The sequence below is a fragment of the Camellia sinensis genome, chromosome 12 (assembly GCF_055761805.1).
Source record: "Camellia sinensis isolate YWXY chromosome 12, ASM5576180v1, whole genome shotgun sequence".
NCBI lineage: Eukaryota > Viridiplantae > Streptophyta > Magnoliopsida > Ericales > Theaceae > Camellia > Camellia sinensis.
In genome coordinates, this window is record NC_138972.1 from 81,348,179 (window position 1) to 81,370,479 (window position 22,301).

At 38.4% G+C, this 22,301-nt stretch overlaps 1 protein-coding gene across 1 annotated transcript; it reads right to left on the reverse strand.

The window, feature by feature from the left end:
* Positions 1-430: 430 nt before the first annotated feature.
* On the reverse strand, positions 431-21,931 carry LOC114303649 (ubiquitin carboxyl-terminal hydrolase 8). Its single transcript, XM_028248794.2, has 13 exons — positions 21,494-21,931; positions 21,186-21,422; positions 19,694-19,823; positions 15,217-15,276; positions 15,039-15,131; positions 13,090-13,446; positions 12,807-12,947; positions 12,534-12,704; positions 12,076-12,333; positions 10,459-10,607; positions 8,730-9,290; positions 8,192-8,465; positions 431-1,008 (listed from the first exon to the last, which is right to left on the reverse strand). Exons 1-13 carry the CDS (start codon positions 21,829-21,831, stop codon positions 892-894), a joined length of 2,886 nt encoding a protein of 961 aa, XP_028104595.2. The 5' UTR covers positions 21,832-21,931; the 3' UTR covers positions 431-891.
* Between the last annotated feature and the right edge of the window lie 370 nt (positions 21,932-22,301).

Sequence of the window (22,301 nt, forward strand, 5' to 3'; positions counted from 1 at the left end):
AACATTAGTTTTATTCACTAATTACTTAAAGACTTGTCCAACCATAATCCTAATTTAAAGATTTTGCTAAAAAAATTAGACCATTTTTTTAAAAAATAAAATAAAATTCATCAAAGTTGTTTTTTTTTTTTTTTGAAAAAAAAATCAAAATTTAAAATTGAAACCATCTCTGGACAACAATTTACAATTCGACCCTCCCAGCAAGAACTCCAATTGAACTGAGCCCAACAATTTTTTTCTGGCTTGCTTTCTCTCCTTCCCTGAGCAACCAAATAGAAATTTCCAATCCATTCCTCTTTCCTTTCAAAAACCTTTTTCACAAAACCAAATGGATTATAGTTGTTTCACTTCACTATGACAGATCAATCTGTTTTCTTTGCAAACAAACCAAAAGCTTCACAACAAAGAATGCAATGTAGTCGGACTTCAATTGAGAGAGCGATCAAAATGCATTTCATCATATTTTCAAATTTCGATATATATATACACAATAGTTCCAGGAATATCAGACTAAAGGCAGCTTCTCCTTCATAAAACTGAATTAATGAACATATTTGGAAATATTTTCTTTCGGAGGTAGCAAGCAAAGCACGTACCAATAAAACACAAAAAGACATGCTCTTTGGTAAGTATTTGATATCCTCCCCATTGTCCTACCATATATACATAATAAAATTTTATCAACTCTGTTACCTCTATATTGGGTTTGGGTTTCCTGTAATTCTGATCCATGTGCAAAAGATGCTGAGTTTCAGTTTTTTAACCAAATTCCAAACTCAAAGAACCAAAAATGCTGCACACTTGCAAATGGAAAGTTCAAAAAGAAAACAAAGCCGCTCTGTCCACCCGGCTTTTCAAATGTAACGACTATACTGGCCATGTTGTCATATATCATACATCTGGTATTCTCCGGTAAAAAAGAACATAGGCGGCTGATGTCTTTATCTGCTCCTTGCTAGCAGGGGAGACAAGGCTGTCGTCAAACTCATACCACCGATCACGCCCAAGCTACATAGCAACACCCGCAGAGTTAAAAGCTCATGATCGATCACAAAGTAAATTTTAAAACCAAAAAATAAAAAGGGTAAAATACAAATACAACTCCTATAGTCTGTTTAAAATATAGATTCCTCCTTGCGGTTTAAAAACCTAAACATTCTACCAACCAGAGTTTGTCATTTACAAACAGATTAACAGGAAATGCAAAATTACTTAGCGTCCGTTTGGGAAGTGGGTTGGCTTTTTGGCTTTTTTGACTATATGAGCCTGGGCTCAAAAGCTTAGTTTGGGAAGGGCATTTGGCTTTTTTGATTTTTTTGTGAGAGAAGAGTGTAATGATTATGGGGTTGGATGGGATGTTTTGTCTGTTGTGGCTCATGAGCCTATTCTGTCTTTTATGGCTCATTGAGCCAAAAAAGCCCAATGAGACCTTGCCAAACCAACCCATTAACCTTCAATAGCAAATCAAAATTTCCCTACTACTCATCTCTTCCTCCCTAACCTACACCCTTCTCTCCCCACTGCCACCCACACCCATCGCAGCTGACCACCCCCACCCTCAATCAACAACACCAACACCCCCCCCCCCCCGAGAACTCATAGTACCCCCTTCCGCCTAGAATCGCAGCCCTTTCTCTCCACCCTCCCCCAACCCATAGCCACCCAACCCCCACTGTAACAACCCTCATACTGTTTACCGATTAATGACTGATTAACTACTAATTACTGGTAACCGAGACTGGTTATGACTGATAGTTGAACTGATTAAAGTACTGAACTGACTGACCGAAATTGAAACTGAATTAAACGAATACATCTGTTTGAATTGCATTTTATCTGTTGACTGTTTGTTGATCTGTTTATGTTTTATGTTTAAATTGTTAATTGAAGGCCTTATCGGCGGCCGAACCCAAAATGGATTGTTGTCCCATAATCAGTAGAATTTATGTGACTTTATAGTATATCTATCCGAAAGCTGATTAGGTATGATTAAAATAGTTTAAAATAAGCTAATTAAAGAGTTAGGCTTAATTACCTTTTTGCCATCCTAGTGGGTCACTTACTTAATGCTTTGAGGGCTCATTCTTATGCATTACAACACATGCTCAGCCATTTCTCTTGGGTGTATTGCCGACTAGAGAGAGAGAGATTAGGGAGTGGGAGTGTCTTCATCTCTTTTGCTTGAAATTGGAGGAATTGAAGTGTAGATTGCTTAATTGAACCTCTAGACTTGCATTCAAGGAACCTAGGTAAGGATTTCATCCTCCCATTCTTGTGTTTGAACTAATTCTTGCATGGTCCATGATAAATTTTAGAGCTAAGCCATGAATTAGTTCTAGCATGTTGAAATAGAGCATAATTCATGCATGCATGTTAGTATTGTTGCGTTTTGAGGTTGATTACATGGACATTGGTACATGCATGCTCATATTGTTGTTATAGACCATGTTTGCATCTGGTTTTGAAAAGAAATGAGCTCATTTGAACAAGTTTTGGAGCTTTATTTTGGTGTAAAACTCATGCATGACACGTTTGGATGTTGTTCTTGATGAATGGTTGGAAATTGGGTTTGAATTAAACACCCTTGGGCTTTGATTTCCTAAATTGAGTTTTGAAATATGTTATTCTATGTGTTTAAAAGAGTTTTCCAGGAAATTGGCCCAAGAGGATCGAATTTTATGCATCTAAGCTTGGTTTTGGACCTGGAGCTCGAATCTGGGATTTCCAGATTCCAGTCGTCCGCTCGAGCGGGGAGAGTGCCGCTCGAGCGGGAAAATCGAGCTTCCAGCATCTTGCACTGTAGAACAGTACGCTCGAGCGGAGTATTGGGCGCTCGAGCGGAGGACTGGATGACACGCTCGAGCGAGCGTCGAGTGAGGATTTCCCCTATCCAGTACTTTTTGGTCCGCTCGAGCGGTATAAGGTACGCTCGAGCGGGGACCTTTGTTTGCCTGTACGCTCGAGCGGGGAAACATGCGCTCGAGCGGGACCCTGTTTCACTGAAATTTCTGAAAATGTTTTCTAAGTGCATCTTTGCATCCTCATTTCATTCTGGGCATTCTTAGGCCTAGTTTAAGGCATCTTAATGAGGATATAGATGTAAAACACACCAAGGCAAATTAGGGATTAAGTTATGATATTTCCCAACTGTGTAGCTTAGTGTGCTCAACCTATGAACTGTGTAGGGTTGGCGACTGGGGAGGCACGCTCTAGCATACTGTAGCCCAGAACTCTGTGAGTAACAATTGTGTAAAGATATGTTCAACTGATTATCTTTTGAATACTGAACTGAACTGTTTACTGAACTGGTATTATTTACTGAATGAATGTATGTCCTTTATTTCTGAACTGTACTGTGGCATCCTTAGCAACTACTGTTACTGACTGTTACTGTTACAGAGATCTCTGTCGGTTTCCTCGAGGAACCACTACTGTTTACTGATTGATGGCCATCATTACTGTTCGGTCTTTTAAGACCTACTGTTACTGTTATGCTAATGGATGTACCACATATGACTGTTTACTGTACTGAACAACTGAAATACTGATTCAATTGAACTGTTTTCATTACCGTAAGGACATTCATTCTAAACCTCTTTACGCATTATGTTATTCACTGGGCTTTAGCTCACTGCTCATATATATATGTAGGTGTGCAGGCACCAGAGCGCAGCTAGGAGCGTGGGGTTAGACTCCAGTTTTGGTCAAGCCAGCCTTTGTGCCTCACTGCGAGGTTCCGAGTTGCCATGCTATGGCTTTGGGGTGTTTTGTTTGTTTTCCCCCGTTTGTCTCCATACTGTTTGGATTACTGTATAGACTGTCAGTTACTAACTGTACTGTTATCAAGGGATTAGGTCCCTGTACTGTGTGACTGTAAATTTTGTATAGACTGTACTGTTTGTGTATGTATGAATGCATGAAAATCTTTTTGGCATACAGACTGTTACAGCTCATTGGACATTGTTTAATTACTGTATTGGCTTCCGCCAGGCCCTGTACTCTGTTTTACTGTATTACTGTTAAGCAGGCCTTCGGTAATCTCGGATTACTGGCCGGTTACGGTGCTAAACCCATAGGGCCGGGTTTGGGTCGTGACACCCACCTTACCAGCCCCACCCTCAATCGACATCTCCCCTTCACTCCCCCACCTAGCCTTCATCTAGCCATAGCAAGCCTCTCTCCACCCTCAGCCGCCCACACCCCCACCCCCTTTTCCCCCCCACCTCAGCCGACAATCCTCCACTCCACCTCAGCCCCTCCACCCAGCATTCGCAGTTAGATACATTGGAATTTAGATATTTCACTACTGTTTCGTTTTGATTTCCTAGAAAACAGAAAATTTTCTATGGAAAAACAAAATTTGCTCCTTGACCACACTATTTTGATGCCACTACCCAAACACCACCATTAATTTCATAACATCCACCAAAAGCCACCACCATGATCTAGAAGGGAAGAGGTTTTGTGTGTGTGCACGCACGCGCGTTTGTGTGTGTGTGTGTATGTGTGAGAGAGAGAGAGAGAGAGAGAGAGAGAGAGAGAGAGAGAGAGAGAGGGGGGGAATAACAAAAGTGGTTCCCACTTTATGGGTAAATTTTAGAAGGCATATAAATGAGTTATGCTGGCTCTAAACAATTTATAATCAGGCTAGTTCCTAAAAAAAAAAAAAAAGTGCACTAAGCTATTTCAAAAGCAATCATAGAAACTGTTAGAATTTACCATCACCTACCACCACTACCACCTCACCTACTACACCACTACCACCTCACCTACTCCACTAAACCTAACCCACTACACCACTATCACTATCCACTACACACCATCCACTACACCTACATCTATATAAGGAACCATTTGTAATAGACATAGATCAACAATCAACAATCAATCAATAATACCTCATTTTTAACATGGTATCAGAGCAGGTTTAGAATCTAATATTCTCGCTTCACCGGCGGGCGGCAATCTCACCTTAGCCGCCCGCCGGACCTCAACCTAGTCTGCTAAAATTTTCTACACATACCTTAAAATTTCCTTTCTTCAACCTGCTGTCTGTGTTTTGTGCACTCAGAGGTCAGTTTACCTTACCCCACCATATTCCACCCCCGGTCCAGCCTCTTCTCATTTGTCGGCGGCGCTCGTCAATCCATCCAGCAGGATTTCCGAGGCTTTTTACAGACCCAGTGCCGCTGCGCCTCCCCTGTTTGTCGCCACGTGGACTGCGTTCGGGAAAACTGTCTCGACTACACGACGGCGATCATGGAAGCGTTCCTCGACTCCGACTTCTGTATCCAGCCGAGAGGCGGCGGCTACACTCGGGATGAGCTTATCACTGTCACGTGATGTCCCATCGCCTTTGCCATCTACACTATCACCCCGGCGCATAGTCGTGGCGCCGTCTGGAATGTGCACACCAAACTTTTGACCAGTGACCATGGCGCCAGCAAAGCCACCTTGGGTGGGTTTACCATCTGTGTAGATATCTTGACCTTGCTCACATTGGATCCCACCTCTATCACTTCACCAACCACTTCATGCCCTGGAACCATGGGGTAATTGGACATGCCAAGATCATTCTTGATTTGCTGCATATCAGAATGGCAGATTCCACAACAAATCACCTTGATGAAAACATCTTCACCATCTCTCTCTCTCTTGAGGAGCATAAAGAAGAAAAGAGAAAACAAAACGACGGGCCCTCTCTAACTCTCTCGGCCTCCACTCTCTCTCACTTTATTTATTTTTTTTTTTTTTTCCACCGCCCAAACCTACTTTCTCTTTTATCTATATATATATATATATATCTAATTCATTTTATCATCATCATCATGTACCCTTTTTTTTTTTTTTTTTAAACCAATCTTACTCTCTCACACCATTCACACTGCCACATACACAGCACATGCACGACACCATTCACACCCATTCTTGTTATTTTAATACACACATCCACTACCTCACCTTTATTTTCATTATTATAAAATACTATCCCCAATTTTATATAAACTTTTCTATTCTAAACTTTTCTCCACCACCCAACACCATCATCACATTTTCCACCACCCACCTTTTCTCTTTTATTTCATAAATAAATAAATACAAAAATAAAAACAATAAAAAAATTAAACCAAAAATCCAAAACCGTGGGTTTTACCAAAACCGTGGTCCCATCTTTTTTTTTCATATTTCCACTCCCCTTGCCATAATGATGCTGTCCATGCCTTGGATCCTCTTCTTATTCTTATTACAAAAAAAAAAAAAAAAAAAAAACCAAACCCATTTCCATATTTGCACCACACACCATATTTTATTCATATTGGGAATCCACCCCGATCACACTTTTACAGCAAAAAAAAAAAAAAAACAAAACAAAACAAAACCAAACCCAAACACCCACCTCCACAGGCGGGATTTTTTCTTCTCTACTCTGCCGCCGGTCTTTTCTTCTTGCCTCCGTCCTGGGCAGTCCTTGACGGTGCTGCCTCTGTGTTTTCCACGCCGCCCAGCACGTTCACTCCCCCATACTCTTCCACTGCAGCATATGGCGGCCCTCCGAATCGGAACATCACGGTGGCCTTCCGCTTCAGCTTCTTGTTTTCTGCCTTTAGCACACTTATCTCTGCTCGCGCATCCTTATACATGCGTTGGAGCAGAGCCAGCTGGGAGTTTAACTGTTGCACCTCATTTGTCCTGCTCTGCAGCCGGTGCGACAAATTTGTGACCGCAGTTATGGTTTCCACGCATGACTTCAGAGTATACTGATTGGCCTCAATATCAGTTTGCACCGCCATTTTTTGCTCCACCGACCGCATCGGAAAGTTCAACGGAGCAACCACAGAGGTGTTTGGTTGAGGTTCACTGGCCACCGCACCAGTTATTTCTCTTGTGGACTCATTCAGTTCTGGAAAGAGCGTAAGCAGCCCACGGGAAGAGGAGGCCATGTTCTGGTTAGCTGGACGGGAAGAAGAGGCCATGTTACTGAGTGTTTCAGAGACGGGTTGGTTACAGAGTGTTTACAGAGTGTTTCAGACTGCAAAGGTTCAGAGGTTTCAGACTGGTTTGTTATGCTTCCAAGCCTCAGCCTCCGCTTCGATTTATAAAGACCCTGCCGAAGAGGCAGACACGCGCATCATGCGCCGCTCGACGCTCACCGACAACTTGGGCGCGCCTTTTGATGGCCCGTCTTTTGATGGCACGCCTTTTGATGAATTGGGCACGCCTTTTGATGGCACGCCTTTTTTAAAAATTGGGCGCACCTTTTAAGGGTGCAACTTTTTAAGGGTCCGACAAGACTCTGTAAACTGTCCCGACATAGATTCCGGTTAGTTTCTACAAGGGTCCGACAAGACTCTGTAAACTGTCCCGACATTGATTCTGGTTAGCTCCTTCATGGGTCCGACAAGACTCTGTAAACTGTCCCGACATTGATTCCGGTTAGTTTCTACAAGGGTCCAGCAAGACTCTGTAAACTGTCACGACAACTGTCACAACCTTGTCTGCTACAACGGTCCGACATGACCCCATAAACTGTCTTCTACAACGGTCCGACATGACCCCATAAACTGTCTTCTACATCGGTCTGACACCACCATACAGTGTCCTCTACAACGTTATGACACCCCCATACAGTGTCCTCTACAACGTTATGACACCACCATTCAGTGTCTTCACCAATGGTCTGACACGACCATACAGTGTCTCCTATCCTCTTTTATTTTTATGTCTTTTCTTGTTTTGTTACTCTCTCCAAACTCAAGTTGGCTAGTTCCTATCCCCCTTGAGTTTGCGGGGGGCTGTTAGAATTTACCATCACCTACCACCACTACCACCTCACCTACTACACCACTACCACCTCACCTACTCCACCTCCACTTCACCTACTCCTTACCTACTACACACCCACCCTCTTCTATATATAGGAATCATGAATCATTGTAATAGAAATTAATACAAATCAATCAATAATACCATCACCTACCACCACTACCACCTCACCTACTACACCACTACCACCTCACCTACTCCACTAAACCTAACCCACTACACCACTATCACTATCCACTACACACCATCCACTACACCTACATCTATATAAGGAACCATTTGTAATAGACATAGATCAACAATCAACAATCAATCAATAATACCTCATTTTTAACAGAAACCAACTTTAAATAAAAGCAACACTTACTTGGACAAAAGCAGTGTAGTGACCGCCACCCATGCCACCATAATGATTACTAACTGCATACAACACATAACGATGGGACACCTGGGCACTCTGATGAACAATGTAAGTTGATAGATCAAAATCATCAATTGGGAAGTCAACAAATGTTTCCAGCTTGTTCTTGAAAAACCGGTTGTATGAAAACCTCTTTAAATGAATAATCAGAATCTCTGGCAATCTCCAGAGATCTAACTTTTTGCTGGCTTGTCGATGCTTCTTGCAGTTAGGACAGTACCTAACAAAGGTTATGATGACAACATCTAGCATTAGAGGGGCCAACTTATAAGACAAACTAATATACATCTGTAAAAAATTAATTAAACTAAACAACAATCTTTATCCTACTCTCTCCCCTTTAATCATCAGATAGAAGATTAGCAAACGATAATATGAACTATCAGGCAAAACCAAGTTGCGCTGTTATGTTACCAAAAGATCTCCCTTTCTTCCAGTCAGATTTGATATCTAAAGTGAAGTAATTATTAGAATATATACTAACCACATGTCTTCTGGTCCAAGAGGCTCTTCTTTCAGAAAGGCTTCAAGGCATTTATAAAGTGAAACAGATTCTTTAGGTTCCTTTGTTAGTAACCCAGGCTTGCAAATCTGTGGCAATGAGCTTAGAAGGCAAGTATCGTATAGTTTAGTCATTTTATCTGGCCAAGAAACAAGTACATTTATGGGCCTGGTTAACTCTGAGATTGTTACTATCTCATTCATCTGCATCTTTTGAACTTTTGACAATAATCCTCCCCTCTCTTCCATCAAGTAAAACTGGAAGTCGTCGGGACCCAAATGTGAGTCATCCCCTGATCCACTGTCTGAGTTTACATCTCTATCTGATAATCTGGAGCTAATAACATCCTCCATATCAATATCTTCATTAGCACTGTTTTGATCATTATCAACTTCGTTCAAAGAATCTTCCACCGGCATTAAAAATGAATTTAGTAATTTTAGGAACTCTCTACGTATCTCAGATCCTCTAGAAAGGTCGGATATCCTTGCTACAAGAGGAATACCAAACATCTTTGAAGATGAAGTTGCATTCAAGAAATGCCTGACCAATAAAATAAGCTAGAAATAAGTAATCACCATCAAAGATATCAAATGTTTGAAAGAACGTACATGCAAACCGTGTTAAATTCCATTTGAACATTGATCAAGAAGCCAACAAAATTAGTAACAAATAGTACAGCATAAAAGAAATGCACAACTTGTGTGTGTTAGGTCACCAATAGTACCAAAGTTTAAGCTAGGCCCAACAATGCATATCATGCTCTCCAACACCATCCCTGACGTGCTATCCCGTTTTGCATGTGCAGATGCAATCAACCAAACATGTAGAGAAACAAAATGCAAATGAGGGAAAAATCAAATGGAGATACTTGAGCCCAAGGCTTCTCTCTTAACCTAAGTTCTAATACTATGTTAGACCAACACTAGTCCCAAAGTTTAAACTGTTAGGAAAGGGGCACAACAATGCATATCAAGCTCTCCAACACTGAACTAGTTCTGCTACCAACTAATAAGCATCTTCCACAAATTTTCCATGTAAAAATAGCAACTGCACTACTCCCATATTAAGAAATTAATAACTACCAAGAAAGAATTTTAAAAAAATGGTCTAACAGAATCCATAGAGGAGTCTGATATACAGCTAACAAGTCAAATGCTTTACTTTTGGGGAGAAATAACTATCAACATAAATTTCAGTCCCCAAGAAAAGGCCCCCATATTATGGTAACAAGAATGCTTCCATGCTCATTCTATTTGCCAAAAGAGAAGAAATTGCTCACAAAGTCACACTAGAAGTTTTACAATGCCATCCAAATTCAACTAGTTGCATAAAGATAAGGCCTCATAAACAACAGAATGCAAGGTCAGATTGGTATAGAAGAGACCAACAATAACTCAGCTACTTCGGCCATTCCAGAAAACAATGATTATAGAATACTTGAGTTGGGATTAAGGCTCGTTCAATCAACTTTGAGCTGGATTTACTTGAGCTCATTTGAACGGGGATTTCGATATTTATAAGGTTCTATAGATAAATTAAAACTACCAGATAAATCAACATATCAAATAGGGAGGGGGGGAAAACCTACTATAAATAGAAGAAAATATGGCATATCTTATCAAGACTTCATATGACTAGAGCTAACACCTATGGAAATCACTTTAAATTAATGAAACCAAAATAATGGATGACTGATACAACAACTAACCTCTCCACCTGTTCATGCATGAATACAACCAAAGAAGATGTCTCACTGTCTTTTGGCAATCTATAAGCGACAAGCAGATCATTATCTCGAATAAGCTCTATCGTATCAGATGAATTATCCAAAAAATGAAGAATGCGATTGTTGAAAATCTGCAAAGCACTCCTAAGATCAGATCCCAATATTGTAATATTGCAGGCACAAGCATGTAAAGGATAAATTTCACATTTGTGTATACAGATCTCTCATGCCAAATTTGCTTATAAGGCTTGTAAACAAAGATAAGCACCTCATATAGACAGGTATGACCTCAGAGCAATAAACAAAACACCAGGACAATTATATAATTTAAAGTCACCAAATTCCTTCTTTACTTTTGATGATTAATTTTTCTTCAGAAATACAAAAATTCTTGTATTTAGAATTAGCAATTCCTTTAGTCAAGGTTATTGTGCTATATAACTATATGAGTGTCATTTCACTTAATATGGTGATTGAAGAACAATCTTCAGTTTCTATGAAGCACGAGCACCTCCCCTTGACCTATGCATCAGTGTCCCAAGACTTCTGGGACAGGGACATGCTCTGAACATGCTCAGACAAGTGTCACATGAGAAGTGTCTGAAAATAATTTTGAATTATGAACATGTGGGGACACATTGAGAGACACTTTAAAAGAATATTAAAAATGAAAAAAATACATAAATACTCAACATGAAAAGAAGATAAAGAATAAGCTAACTTTTGGAAACTAGTGGATCTAAAAAAGGAAAAATATTAAGAACCAGGAATGAGAAAGAAATGAAACTATAAATATTAGCTCCCACATCCATGAAATTCAATGACCTTTGTCGTCATCCAACGAACTCCAATGATTGTCGACTAGATACCTATTACGTTAAACTATTAAGCACATACACTTGGTCTGACCTCATGTATCAGTGCCTGACACATCTGGGACAATTTTTATATTTTTTTTGGTTTATATACAGATGTTTTGTACAGTTGTTGGCAAATTTCTAGATAGACAATCTTATGATTATATGTCAAATGGTAGAATTATGGAGTGATGAATGATGATTAAATATAAAATGCCATAGATTCTTAGTTCTTGGTTTTTGGTTTAGTGGTTTTGTTGTTTTGATATCTTGATATATGGATTTATAATATATAATATACATTTTTTTTTATTCAACATGTCCAAGTCCTAATTTTTAGTTAGCTATTGTGTATGCATGGCCGTGTCCCATGTCTGTATCCATGGTTGGTTCAATTTTAAGGCTCAAATGCATAATCTTTCGACACGTTGATCTACGTTGAGCAACCATAAAAAAAATGCAACACATCATCTTTCTATTGTCCACTGAAAATAAAATGAAAGAAAATGCATGCATTACATTTCAGAGAACATAACTGGTCAAGTGCTACATGACCAATTACAGTGCTTGAAGTCCAACACACTACACCATCATGCAAGTGACATGACAATATGGTGCTTGAAAACCCATCATTTTCAGTGAGACCTTGATGCAAGTTGTTTGTTGCACATATGTAGAGAAAGAATTAGAGTTCACAACTACATTAAATATTAATTATAGACCACATTGCTACAAAACATACCTCAGCTACCAACAGTTTTTCATCATCTCTCAAAGAACATGTGGTGCTTAAGGCCTGCACTAGATCCTTACATCTTCCATACTTTGGTACAGTTACAGTGACTGGAAATGGCAAAGTACTCCCATCAGTGCTCATGACTGTCAAAGTCATTGAGCGCATTGTTGTTGAAGGTAGTGGTAACGAAAGATACATGAATGGATCAAATGTAACGGACAATTTCTTGCAAGCTGGACAAACCAATTTTGAACGGTATTGACCCTATAGTAAAAAAAAAAGAAGAAAGAATTCAACTCAGTTGAAAAGAAAGACCAAGCAAATTTACAGCATATGCTACTGAAGCACCAAAGTTTGAAGCAAAGAAACTAATCCAAATACTGCTCCAATCTAAAATCATAAAACAAGTACATATTAAAATGAATTTAATCGTGGTAGACAAGTCCAAATCACAGAAGACTCACTTGGCACACATCAACTATGATGGAGTCATTGCGAGCCAGATGATTCCGCCAGTGCTCATCTGCCACTTCTTCATCAAGCCGATCTTCTGCTTCCTTTGCTTCTATGTAAGGCTTGTATTTCACACGATTGAGATCTTCATGGAGCCCATCCAACAAAAAAGCAAGAAATTCCTGCATTAAAAACAACAAATTATAAGAATTATTTTGCATCCAGAAGACATAGAGAAACAATAGTACAGACTATACTTCTAAAAGCAAGGAAAGTTCACTAACTTGGGAATCATGCTGGTTATAACCACTGAATTGAGGTGCAAAAGCAGAAAGTTTCGATTTGAACGCTCTTGGAGCTACTGGTGTTGCTCCTGGAGCCCATAACTTCCTTAACAAATCTCCAAATAGTAAAGCAAGTTCACCCTGGCCAAAAAGTGCACATTGAGAGAGAGAGTATGACACATTGAAGAGGCCACCAACAAAAAACATAACAAGAGGGCAAAATGCCAGAACAAGCTCTTTCAAAAGTACAAATAACTAATTGTTGGATTCCAAATATACATACATTCATGCCCAAGGGATTTTCAGTATTTATGTCCTTTCTGTAGTCTCCAAGAAAATAATCAACAAGCTTTGGAGTATGCACCAAACACTGAATGGCACTGTTCATGAAACAAGTGTTCCCAAGATTATATAACCCTGTTAAGCCCAAGTTACAAGCTTCCTTGTAGCTGCTACCAAATGGTGAACTTCTATTAACTCTAATATATGAGTTAACATGGTCAGTGTTCCCGTTCATCTGAAGTGAACCACCACGAAGGGAACCTCCAACAATAGACTGCTCTACTGTCATTTCATCTTGCCTTCCGCCTCCCATCTTCATAAAAAATGACGATCCATAGACTTGCAATTCTAGATGAATCTGTACACAAGTATGGCAAAAGGTGAACCAAATTAAACAAATAGTTGAATGCTAAATGTGAATTAACATTTATGGGAAAAGGCAAAACATGACAATTAAGAATGAAGTATACAGAGCATTTGAGTTCCAAATAACTAAAATGTATATGATTATTGCTCTGGCAATAAATCCTAAAACTATTCTGAACCAATAGACAAACCTCAAAAGATCACAGACCAATAAATGGTCCAGCAAACAAAAATCCAAGTGTCCACATATAATATGTGATATTTCCATAAACCACTAGCACTTCATCAAGAGTCAAGCTCAATGGCCAATGCACAAGAATACTTTATGCTTCGGTTCTTTTGCCACTTGAAAGTGAATGCCCAACAGGCTGGACCATTCCAGGTCAGTGTCAAACTAAGAGATCCTCAGCAAATTATCGTTAGTGGAAAATATATTTTCTTCTTTTGCCATTATTTTTAACAAGAAGAAAACAAGTTGCATCGATCTCAAATGATCCAACTAATTGCCCCACTCAGAAATTTAAAAAATAAAATAAAAGTGATAGTACCTTTATAGGAATCAGAAGTAACAACCAATTTGGTGTTTCCTACAACATAAACCATAACCAAAACAAACCTAATAAAATACTGCAACTATTAAATTTTTATTAGATATTAGTTGCAAGTAGAATCATCTTGAAATAAAAATTAAAAAAAAAAATTCATGTCTAAAATGTAGTGGCTCGCATGGGAGATCTTCCTCCATAGCAGATCTCACCAGGGGCAGAACCTGTTAAGCCTGATGGACAAATTTTAGTTAAAGCCAGCATCTATATCAAAAAATTCCTTCATAATTTGATGGGGATTGTTATTTTACATGACTATATATTTCACATTGGTTCATGAATAAGTTCGCATTTTCAGTTAGTATTGAATACAGATTATTGACCATAGAAAAGATGGGCAAATTAAATAAAATGATAATAGATATAAAGTCACAAGTGTGAGTTTTTATCCTCCTGGCATTTGAATATGAACCAAGCTGCAATTATCAAATTTTAACTTCCATAACAAAGATCCCTAATAAAATATACAGCGAACAAAGTTGGCCTTTTCTTCCACTCCCCAGTTCCAGTCCCTGACATTCAAGTGTGCTGAGAGGAAAAACAGTAGCGATGTAAATTGGCCTGTGGCCCAGGCCCCCCATAGGGGCAGCCCAATGCTAGCCTGCACCCCCTGGGTAGGGAGTGGAGCAAGGACTTTAGTACTTTAATATCCTAATTTGGTTAATTGCAGCAAGAAACAACTGATAGTCATTGCAGATGGGAAAAAGAAAAAAGAAGGAAAAGGAAGGCAGTAAAGATGCTTCTTGATAATAAAAGTATGAGTGACTCAGCTAAAAGAAGTCCCAGCACTCAACAGTGTCCCAGCAGTCAAGGGAAACCCTTTGCAAAACATGGCTATCAGATTTGGGTATGAAAACCCATTTAATTTCTACAAAGCAACTAACAAAGATTGGAAGTGCCTTCTACCATATGCCAATTGCTAAGATGTGCAAGTTCAAACACAAGTCAATATTATAAATCAAATACATAAACTAATTACCTCTTCATCTGGTTGATCTGAAACATCAGATAACTTAATTCTGTCATGTGTGAAAATTTGTGTTGTCTGCCCTGAGAAGTCCCAAATACTCAACTGCCCAATAGGTGAAGTGAGTTGTCAATCTTGCCCGAAACAAGGAACCAATTTTAATGATATCAGTTGTTAATTACTATCTTACCAGCCCAGACTCAACACAAAAAATATCACAGGCTCTACTGAAAGCTGAAATTTTGTTGTCCTGAAAAATCACATAAGAGAAGCAGGGAACTTTATCACAAAGCCAGAAATAAATTCATTCTCCATATTGATAGTGTATATGCTCCATCAATAACAATATATATCATTCGTGACTCCAAAAAGGCAGTACATGATTCATTAGTTCATCACAACTTTCTGAGGGAAATAACTGACACACAAGATTAAGAAACTTAAGAGAAAAATGCAAAACTGAAAAGCAAGCAATATAAAATAAGTACATAAAAGAAACTTACATATTATTTAGTAGCAACAGGGGACAATGAAAACAAACATGAAGCTAGAAAAGAAAGCAGGTTGTTCACAATCACAAGGCTTCTTTCTTTAGTTATTTTATTCTAGAAAGGGTTAGTTTCCATTTTTAACAAGTGAAGTTATTGCAGCTTTTTGAGAATATTGAATGCTGTGCATGTATGCATCTTATTTCACAAGAATGTTCAGGGTTAAAAGTAGTGTTTTTCATTTTGTAATGTAAAAGGCAAATCAAGAATCAATACTGTCTCCACATTCGCTTCCAACTACGGTATTATTTAAACTTGCTTAAACATGAATACCACCTTGCAGTTGATCCCGGATGCCCAAAGCCAAATCCTAATAAACTTTAGAGGCGCAGCATATCTGGTGAAGTTTTCTCCATCATAGTTTGGAAAACTAAAAACGTATTGAGGTGATGACACCTCTTTCCAAGGTGCATTGAGAGGGAAATCATAAGAGAATTTTCATAGGGGATAAACGTAGTCATAAAACGAGAACAGTTCTGCATCACAAATTGGGTGCCTTTTCCATGCAAGAACATATACCAACTTCAACAATTTCAAATAATTGATTTTTATCTCGGTCATCCTTACCGACAATGAGGTTTCTTGAAGCTCTTCAAGTTATCTGACATTTTCTTTCAGCACTAGCAGAATACTATTTAACTACACTTGCATATAACATGTTTGACTGTTCCTTCTTTTCAATCAAGGAAAGCAATTGTATTAAAAACAAATCACAGCGATGGCACCCATTTACATTAGCCAAAAAAAGACCCATTCAATGGCCTCAAAGAACCCCACAAAAAGATAACTCCATACAACTCTAAAGTATCAAAAATACAACCACACACACACCCCACCCCCCCAAAACAGCCGATAACCAACCATACAAAATGGTAGCAAAAGAAGACTTTAGTCTATAAATAGGTTCCTTGTATCTACAAAAAATTATCCACATGACATGTTAAGGGGTCAAAAGTCATGCCTACCTCCTCTTCCTACCATTGCACCAAGCATGCAAAAAAATCCACAATGCCTCTAGGGAAGCCCAATATATTCCAAACATCACAAGGCTCAAGTCCTACAACTCCTGAACTGCCCTACAAGGAAACAAGAGATGCGAGAAGTTTTCCTCATCACACTTGCACATGCATCATAGCTTTACTGTGATATGACATTCTTCATAACATTATCAATGATGAGGATCTTCTCATGAGTCACATTTCCAAGCAAAGAGAATACCTTCAGTGGAGCTCCAACCTACCAAAACCCTTTTATAAGGGACTCTATAGAAGGATTTCACCTCATACACACTTGGTTTCCCACAAAAACATCTTGGTTTCCCTAAAAGCCTAATAACTCGTAAAATATCTGAAATAAGGCCAAAAGCTCATCCCAATCCTACACGTGCATTAAATGAATGTCTCAAAATGTATGGTTACCAACCATCCCTCTATGCATACTTAGCTATAGTAGCCCCGAGGTTCCTAAACAAATTGAAAATGGTGAGGAATGATCTTTCCAAAGTTTGCTCCCCACACCATATATGTGCAAAAGACTCCACATTTTTACTCTATCACCATCTCCAACTCTCAATCTAACATAACCCGCAAAGTCATCTCAAATGCTTCTTATCCTTTTAAACACCATTATCCATAAGACACACACACCTACCTCCAAAAAAGCCCAATCACCCAAAGCCCTTCCATATTTTGCCAACACCACCAGCCTCCAAAATTTATCCTTTTAAAGCAAATCTCCATAGCCATTTCCCCAACAATGCTTTGTTAAAAATTTCGAACCTCCTAATCCCCAAACCACTCACTTTGATAGGCTTGCATATTGTATACCAATCCACAAGACAGTTCTTGAACTCCTCACCTACACCACCAATAGAAATTCATTACATCTTCTCAAGTCTCCTAGCCACCGAGATTGAAATGGTAAGAAAATAAACTAAGCCACAATTGGGAGAGAGAGAGAGAGAGTACATTTCTACCACCCCCCTTGAGCCACAATTTCCTAGAGTATATTTCTATCACCCCCCCTGAGCCACTATTGCTTAGACTTTTGCCTCCAACTTACTTCCTCAATGTTTGCTATCTTGCCAAACTCCTACTTTAAACAGGTCCTAGCCAAAAGTTCCTCCTCCGTTAGGCCCCCGATCCCTTCATTTTCACCCAACTATGTAAGTTGCCCTAAAATGCATGCCTTTTGGGCCCCTAGAAGGCCAAATTCCTCCTTTACAATGTTCACTAGTTGTAATTTTAGCAAGTGATTGTGTTATTAGGGTTATGCCATATATAGGCCTGTAAGGGGATCTAAAGATGAATGAAGTTTGAAAAGATAAAACATTTCAAAGAGCACATGTGTACACTAGAGATAGGAATCATCAAATAATTGAACCATAAAAACGATTCAAACATACAAAAAGCAAAAACTGTGAAGATCAACAAAAATTACTCTATAAATCCATCAAATATTGGGGATTTTCCTGGCTATAGTCATTTCAGGAAAAGATAAGAGTATCTAGTAACCATTAGGTATTATTCACCCTATTGTTATATGGGTTAATTAGTGTCTAGTCCTACAAAGTAATATCGTAGACAAATAAGTCCTATATGAAAACTGGTAACCAATATAGTCCCATGTATTGGCATTTTTGTGAGATCAAGTCCCTTTTCAAAATTTGTGGTTTTATTATCACATTTTTGCCCTTCCTTTCATATGTTAGCATATGAAACACATTTCATTATCCCATTTTTAATGAGGATTTACATGCTGGGATCACTTGAATATCATCATTGCGAAACTCGGTTTCCTAGGTTTGTTGAGTGGCAGATGGTGTTCATGTTCATGCAATAGCATTTCATCTGTTCGACATTGCATGTGTTGTGGGTTAGCAGAACATTTCCTCCACTTGTGACTGCTACGTATCATCGGGTTTGTTACATTGATGGGTCCTGTCATGGTTGGTTGAGGTAACTTGTTACAAGTAAAAGTTTCTCATATTTTCGTGACTGTGTCACTGTCTTCATAGATTGTAGATAAATTTGTGTGTTTTCTGTTCTTGGATCACAAACCTGTTGGGTTTAGTTTGTCCATCTCTTTGATTCTTTTATGAGATTTTTATTCCATGAGTTTTTTGCACAATTGATTCATTCATGAGATTTATTTGTTGTTCTTGCAATTTGAACAACCTGAATATTTAAGGTGAAATTTGACATTTTTGGGAGAATGTGAGATTTCCATACCTGCATTATATTACAAAATTTCCAGTTAAAGGAACCACAAAAATTGACGGTTTGAACTTTTAGGAATCCCAGCATCGAAACCAATAAATTTCATATATTGTATTAATTAGAAACACAACAGGGTTGTGACATTCGACAATTTCATAATGAGCATCATATCAGTTACAAATGAATATTGCAATTTTTCATCATTGTACAATGCTGAATACATGATTTTTCTCCTTATTTCCGGGCTGACAGATTATTTTCATTTGGTTGTGTTAGATTGCCAATTACAAACACATGGAGCCTTCATTAATTTTTTGTGCAATTACAAAATATATCCAGCAGCCATCAAGGTTCCCCACAACATGAGGAAATTCAAATCAGTTTCAAAATAGTTGCATTTTCAGCACGAATTAATGATGAATTTCTTAGACACCATAATTAATTGATTGGGATTTGCAAAATATACTACATCAAGGCAGTTAACCCAACAAAGGCCATATCTTTCTAGTAAAAGCACATCTTTACTTTTACATCTATTATAGTGATTTATGTCCCTCCCCTTCAGCCATTCCCAAACTAGCACCTCACACTTGAAGACATTGGTAAAATGATAATCACACAATAGGAAACATGAGCTTTTCATATACAATTGACTAGTTTTTCGTGATTGTTTTGTAGTTTCTTTTTGACACTTCGTATAAAGCCCTTGTGAATCACAACTAGAACAGTAGGCTCTTGAAATCCTTCTATTTAATTTTTTTATTTTTTTTATTTTTAGGGGGGGGGGAGGGGGGTAAGAAATGAATATTTTTTACAAATAAAATTTCAAAATCATACCATAGAACAAGAACTAAATTCATTTAGTGAAACCAAATAAAGATTGAGCAGGCTATTGTCAAACCTTCTGACTAATCTTTACAACCAATAAATCTGTTTCCCACGAAACCGAAAGCCTGATACGTAAAGGGAACAGGTCCTGCATGTGATCTTCAGCAGCTATAAAGCCTCCAACTTCCATTCCATCACTATGCCTACCAAGAAGAGCACAAATAAATAGTACATAATAAATTAGAGGTCATAGATACTATATAATCACTAGCTCCTTACAAAAATTCGACTCAAAATAGTGATGCATTCTGCTTTCAAATCAACATACAAATTTAATAAATCTTATATGCCAACTCATGTACTAGTAATCAACTCAAAGAAGGGAAAATTGTCAATAAGTCCTATTTTTTCCATAAAATTTTCATAGTCCTATAAACACCTGAATCAACCATCTAAACATAGTGTTAAGAGGACTCAATCAAAATTTAATGAAGAAGTTACAAGATTTATTTGATATTTTCCCTTCAAATAATAAAAAGCAGCAATACTGTTGGCATTTATATATGCAAGCTACTTAACAAGAATCCGTTTTGAGATCTAAAACTAATTTTATAGTGCCCAAAAAGAATATCATCCCTTTCATATCACTCAACCAATTAGAAAAGATGACTTTTAGTGCCTGCCCAAGCCATTTGCAAACAGGTAAGGCATACATCTCTAACAGCACAAACTATCCTCTACTGACTCTAATACTTTCGTCTAAACCTATTTGGTCCTTGGGTCAATCATGTTAATCTATATAATTATATAGTAAAAAAGAAAAATTACAAACCCTAATCCCTATTCCTTTGTATTGTGATAATAAGAATGTCATCCAAATTGCACACAATTCTGTTTTTCATACGCACGCGAACCATTAATTTCCATTTTGTTCATCAGCATCTTCAGCTTGTCACTATTGTTTTTCCTTTCATTTCATCCTCTTGCAAATATTTTCACCAAGACTCATACGTCTACTCAATTTCAGTTCACCAAGACTCATGACATGAATTTGAAAATGGTGTGAAAGGAATGTAGTTTAGTAGTTAAGGTACATTTGTCATTGGTTAGCCATTAGGGTTTATTCCTATTTAATTAGAGTAAATTTGTTCTAAAATGCTTGGAGGATTAATACAAACCCTCTTTTTCTCTCTATATATTGTATTTGTAACAGAATTAACTTGATGATACCAAAAGCTAGAGAACAGTCCACAGCAAGCACATAATATAATACAATGTTCAACTCTATATAGTATAAGACATTGTTATGTAATAATGCCCATAACCACTTTAGCCTAATCAACTAGTAAATCGACAAAACTAATCTTTCCCAGTCATTTTTTCCCATTTTCCTTTGCCCTTACTCGCTCATTAACGGCCCATTTCATTCCAAATGTTGTTCTTGTACACTAATTCCACGATTTTCATTTCAAGCACCAAAAAATTAACATAGTAAGGATATACAATATGAACACAAATACAAATAGCAGCGGACAAGTAAGCTTGAACAATTAAAAATCTCTCACCATTTAAGAGCTCGCAAGAACATCCATTCCGCAATCAAAGCATAATCGCCTTGTTCCCCACAATCACTCTTCCGGGAACAGTCTTCTCTCCTCAAATTGAGCGAAATTTCGATCTTGGAATCATAGACCCAAATCCCCATAGTCCCCAAACGAGGACCAGACCATTCCGCCGCATACAAAACCCCCTTCACCTCACCCGAGTCCCCAAACAACGACTCCCGCGCCTCACTCCACCACCTAACAATCCAAAACCCACATTAAAAACACCATTTCAGAATCAATCGAGAGAGAGAGAGAGAGAGAAGTACCTGTAGGGAACGAAGTAGAGTTGTTCGATGGGGAGGGAAGAGGAGGAGGAGGAAGGGTGGGGGGTGAGGAGAGAGCGGTCCAAGAAGAGGTCGTTGGTGTCGTCGTCGTCAGGAGGGAAGAGAAGGGAATCCATGGAAAGGAAATCTAGGGTTTTAGAGAGGAATCGGTTGAGGAGAGAGAGAAAGTAGATGTAGGTGGTGGTGGTGGTGGGTTTGCGGAGAGAGAATCGGATTGTGTCGGAGAGCTTCCTCAATCGAGTTCTTCTTCTTGTTGTTGTTGGAGATGATGAGGAGGAGGAGGAAGATGGGGAGGTCTGGTCCGGAGGTCTAGAGGACATAGAGCGAGAAAGAGGCTGTGGTGAGTGAGTGTGTGGGTTTGTTTTGTTTGGAAGGTAGATTGTGTAGAGAGTTCTCTAGGTGGGGGGCGATTCCGGTGTCGGTCGGATTTGCTGGTTTTGGGGTTTATGTCGAATGAGGGGAGGACACGTGTGACAGAGATGGTGGTCTTAGGGACAATTTGGGAAGCTAGATTTTTAGTTTTTAACTCATTTTTAATCACACTTATATACAAAACGGTAAAAAAGTCAATTTTTAATCAACTTTTCAAATCATTCATTTTAACTATTTGTGTAATATCACAAAGGATGAGATTATGACTTTATTTGCAATGTGTTAATACATTTTTTTTACCTTTTTATTTTATTTAGGTCACATTAATTTCTATTTGAGTCATATTAGAATTATATTATATTTTATATTTTTTTTGTAAACAATTAAGGGTAATACACTAATAAATCCCAAATTATGA

Coding starts and splice junctions, on each gene's coding strand:
- LOC114303649 (XM_028248794.2), bottom strand. CDS start 21,831: ATGTCCTCTAGACCTCCGGACCAGACCTCCCCATCTTCCTCCTCCTCC. Junction 13,447..15,038: donor CAGATCAACCAGATGAAGAG/GTAATTAGTTTA, acceptor ACTTGTGTACAG/ATTCATCTAGAATTGCAAGT. Junction 12,334..12,533: donor TCATAGTTGATGTGTGCCAA/GTGAGTCTTCTG, acceptor TTTTTACTATAG/GGTCAATACCGTTCAAAATT.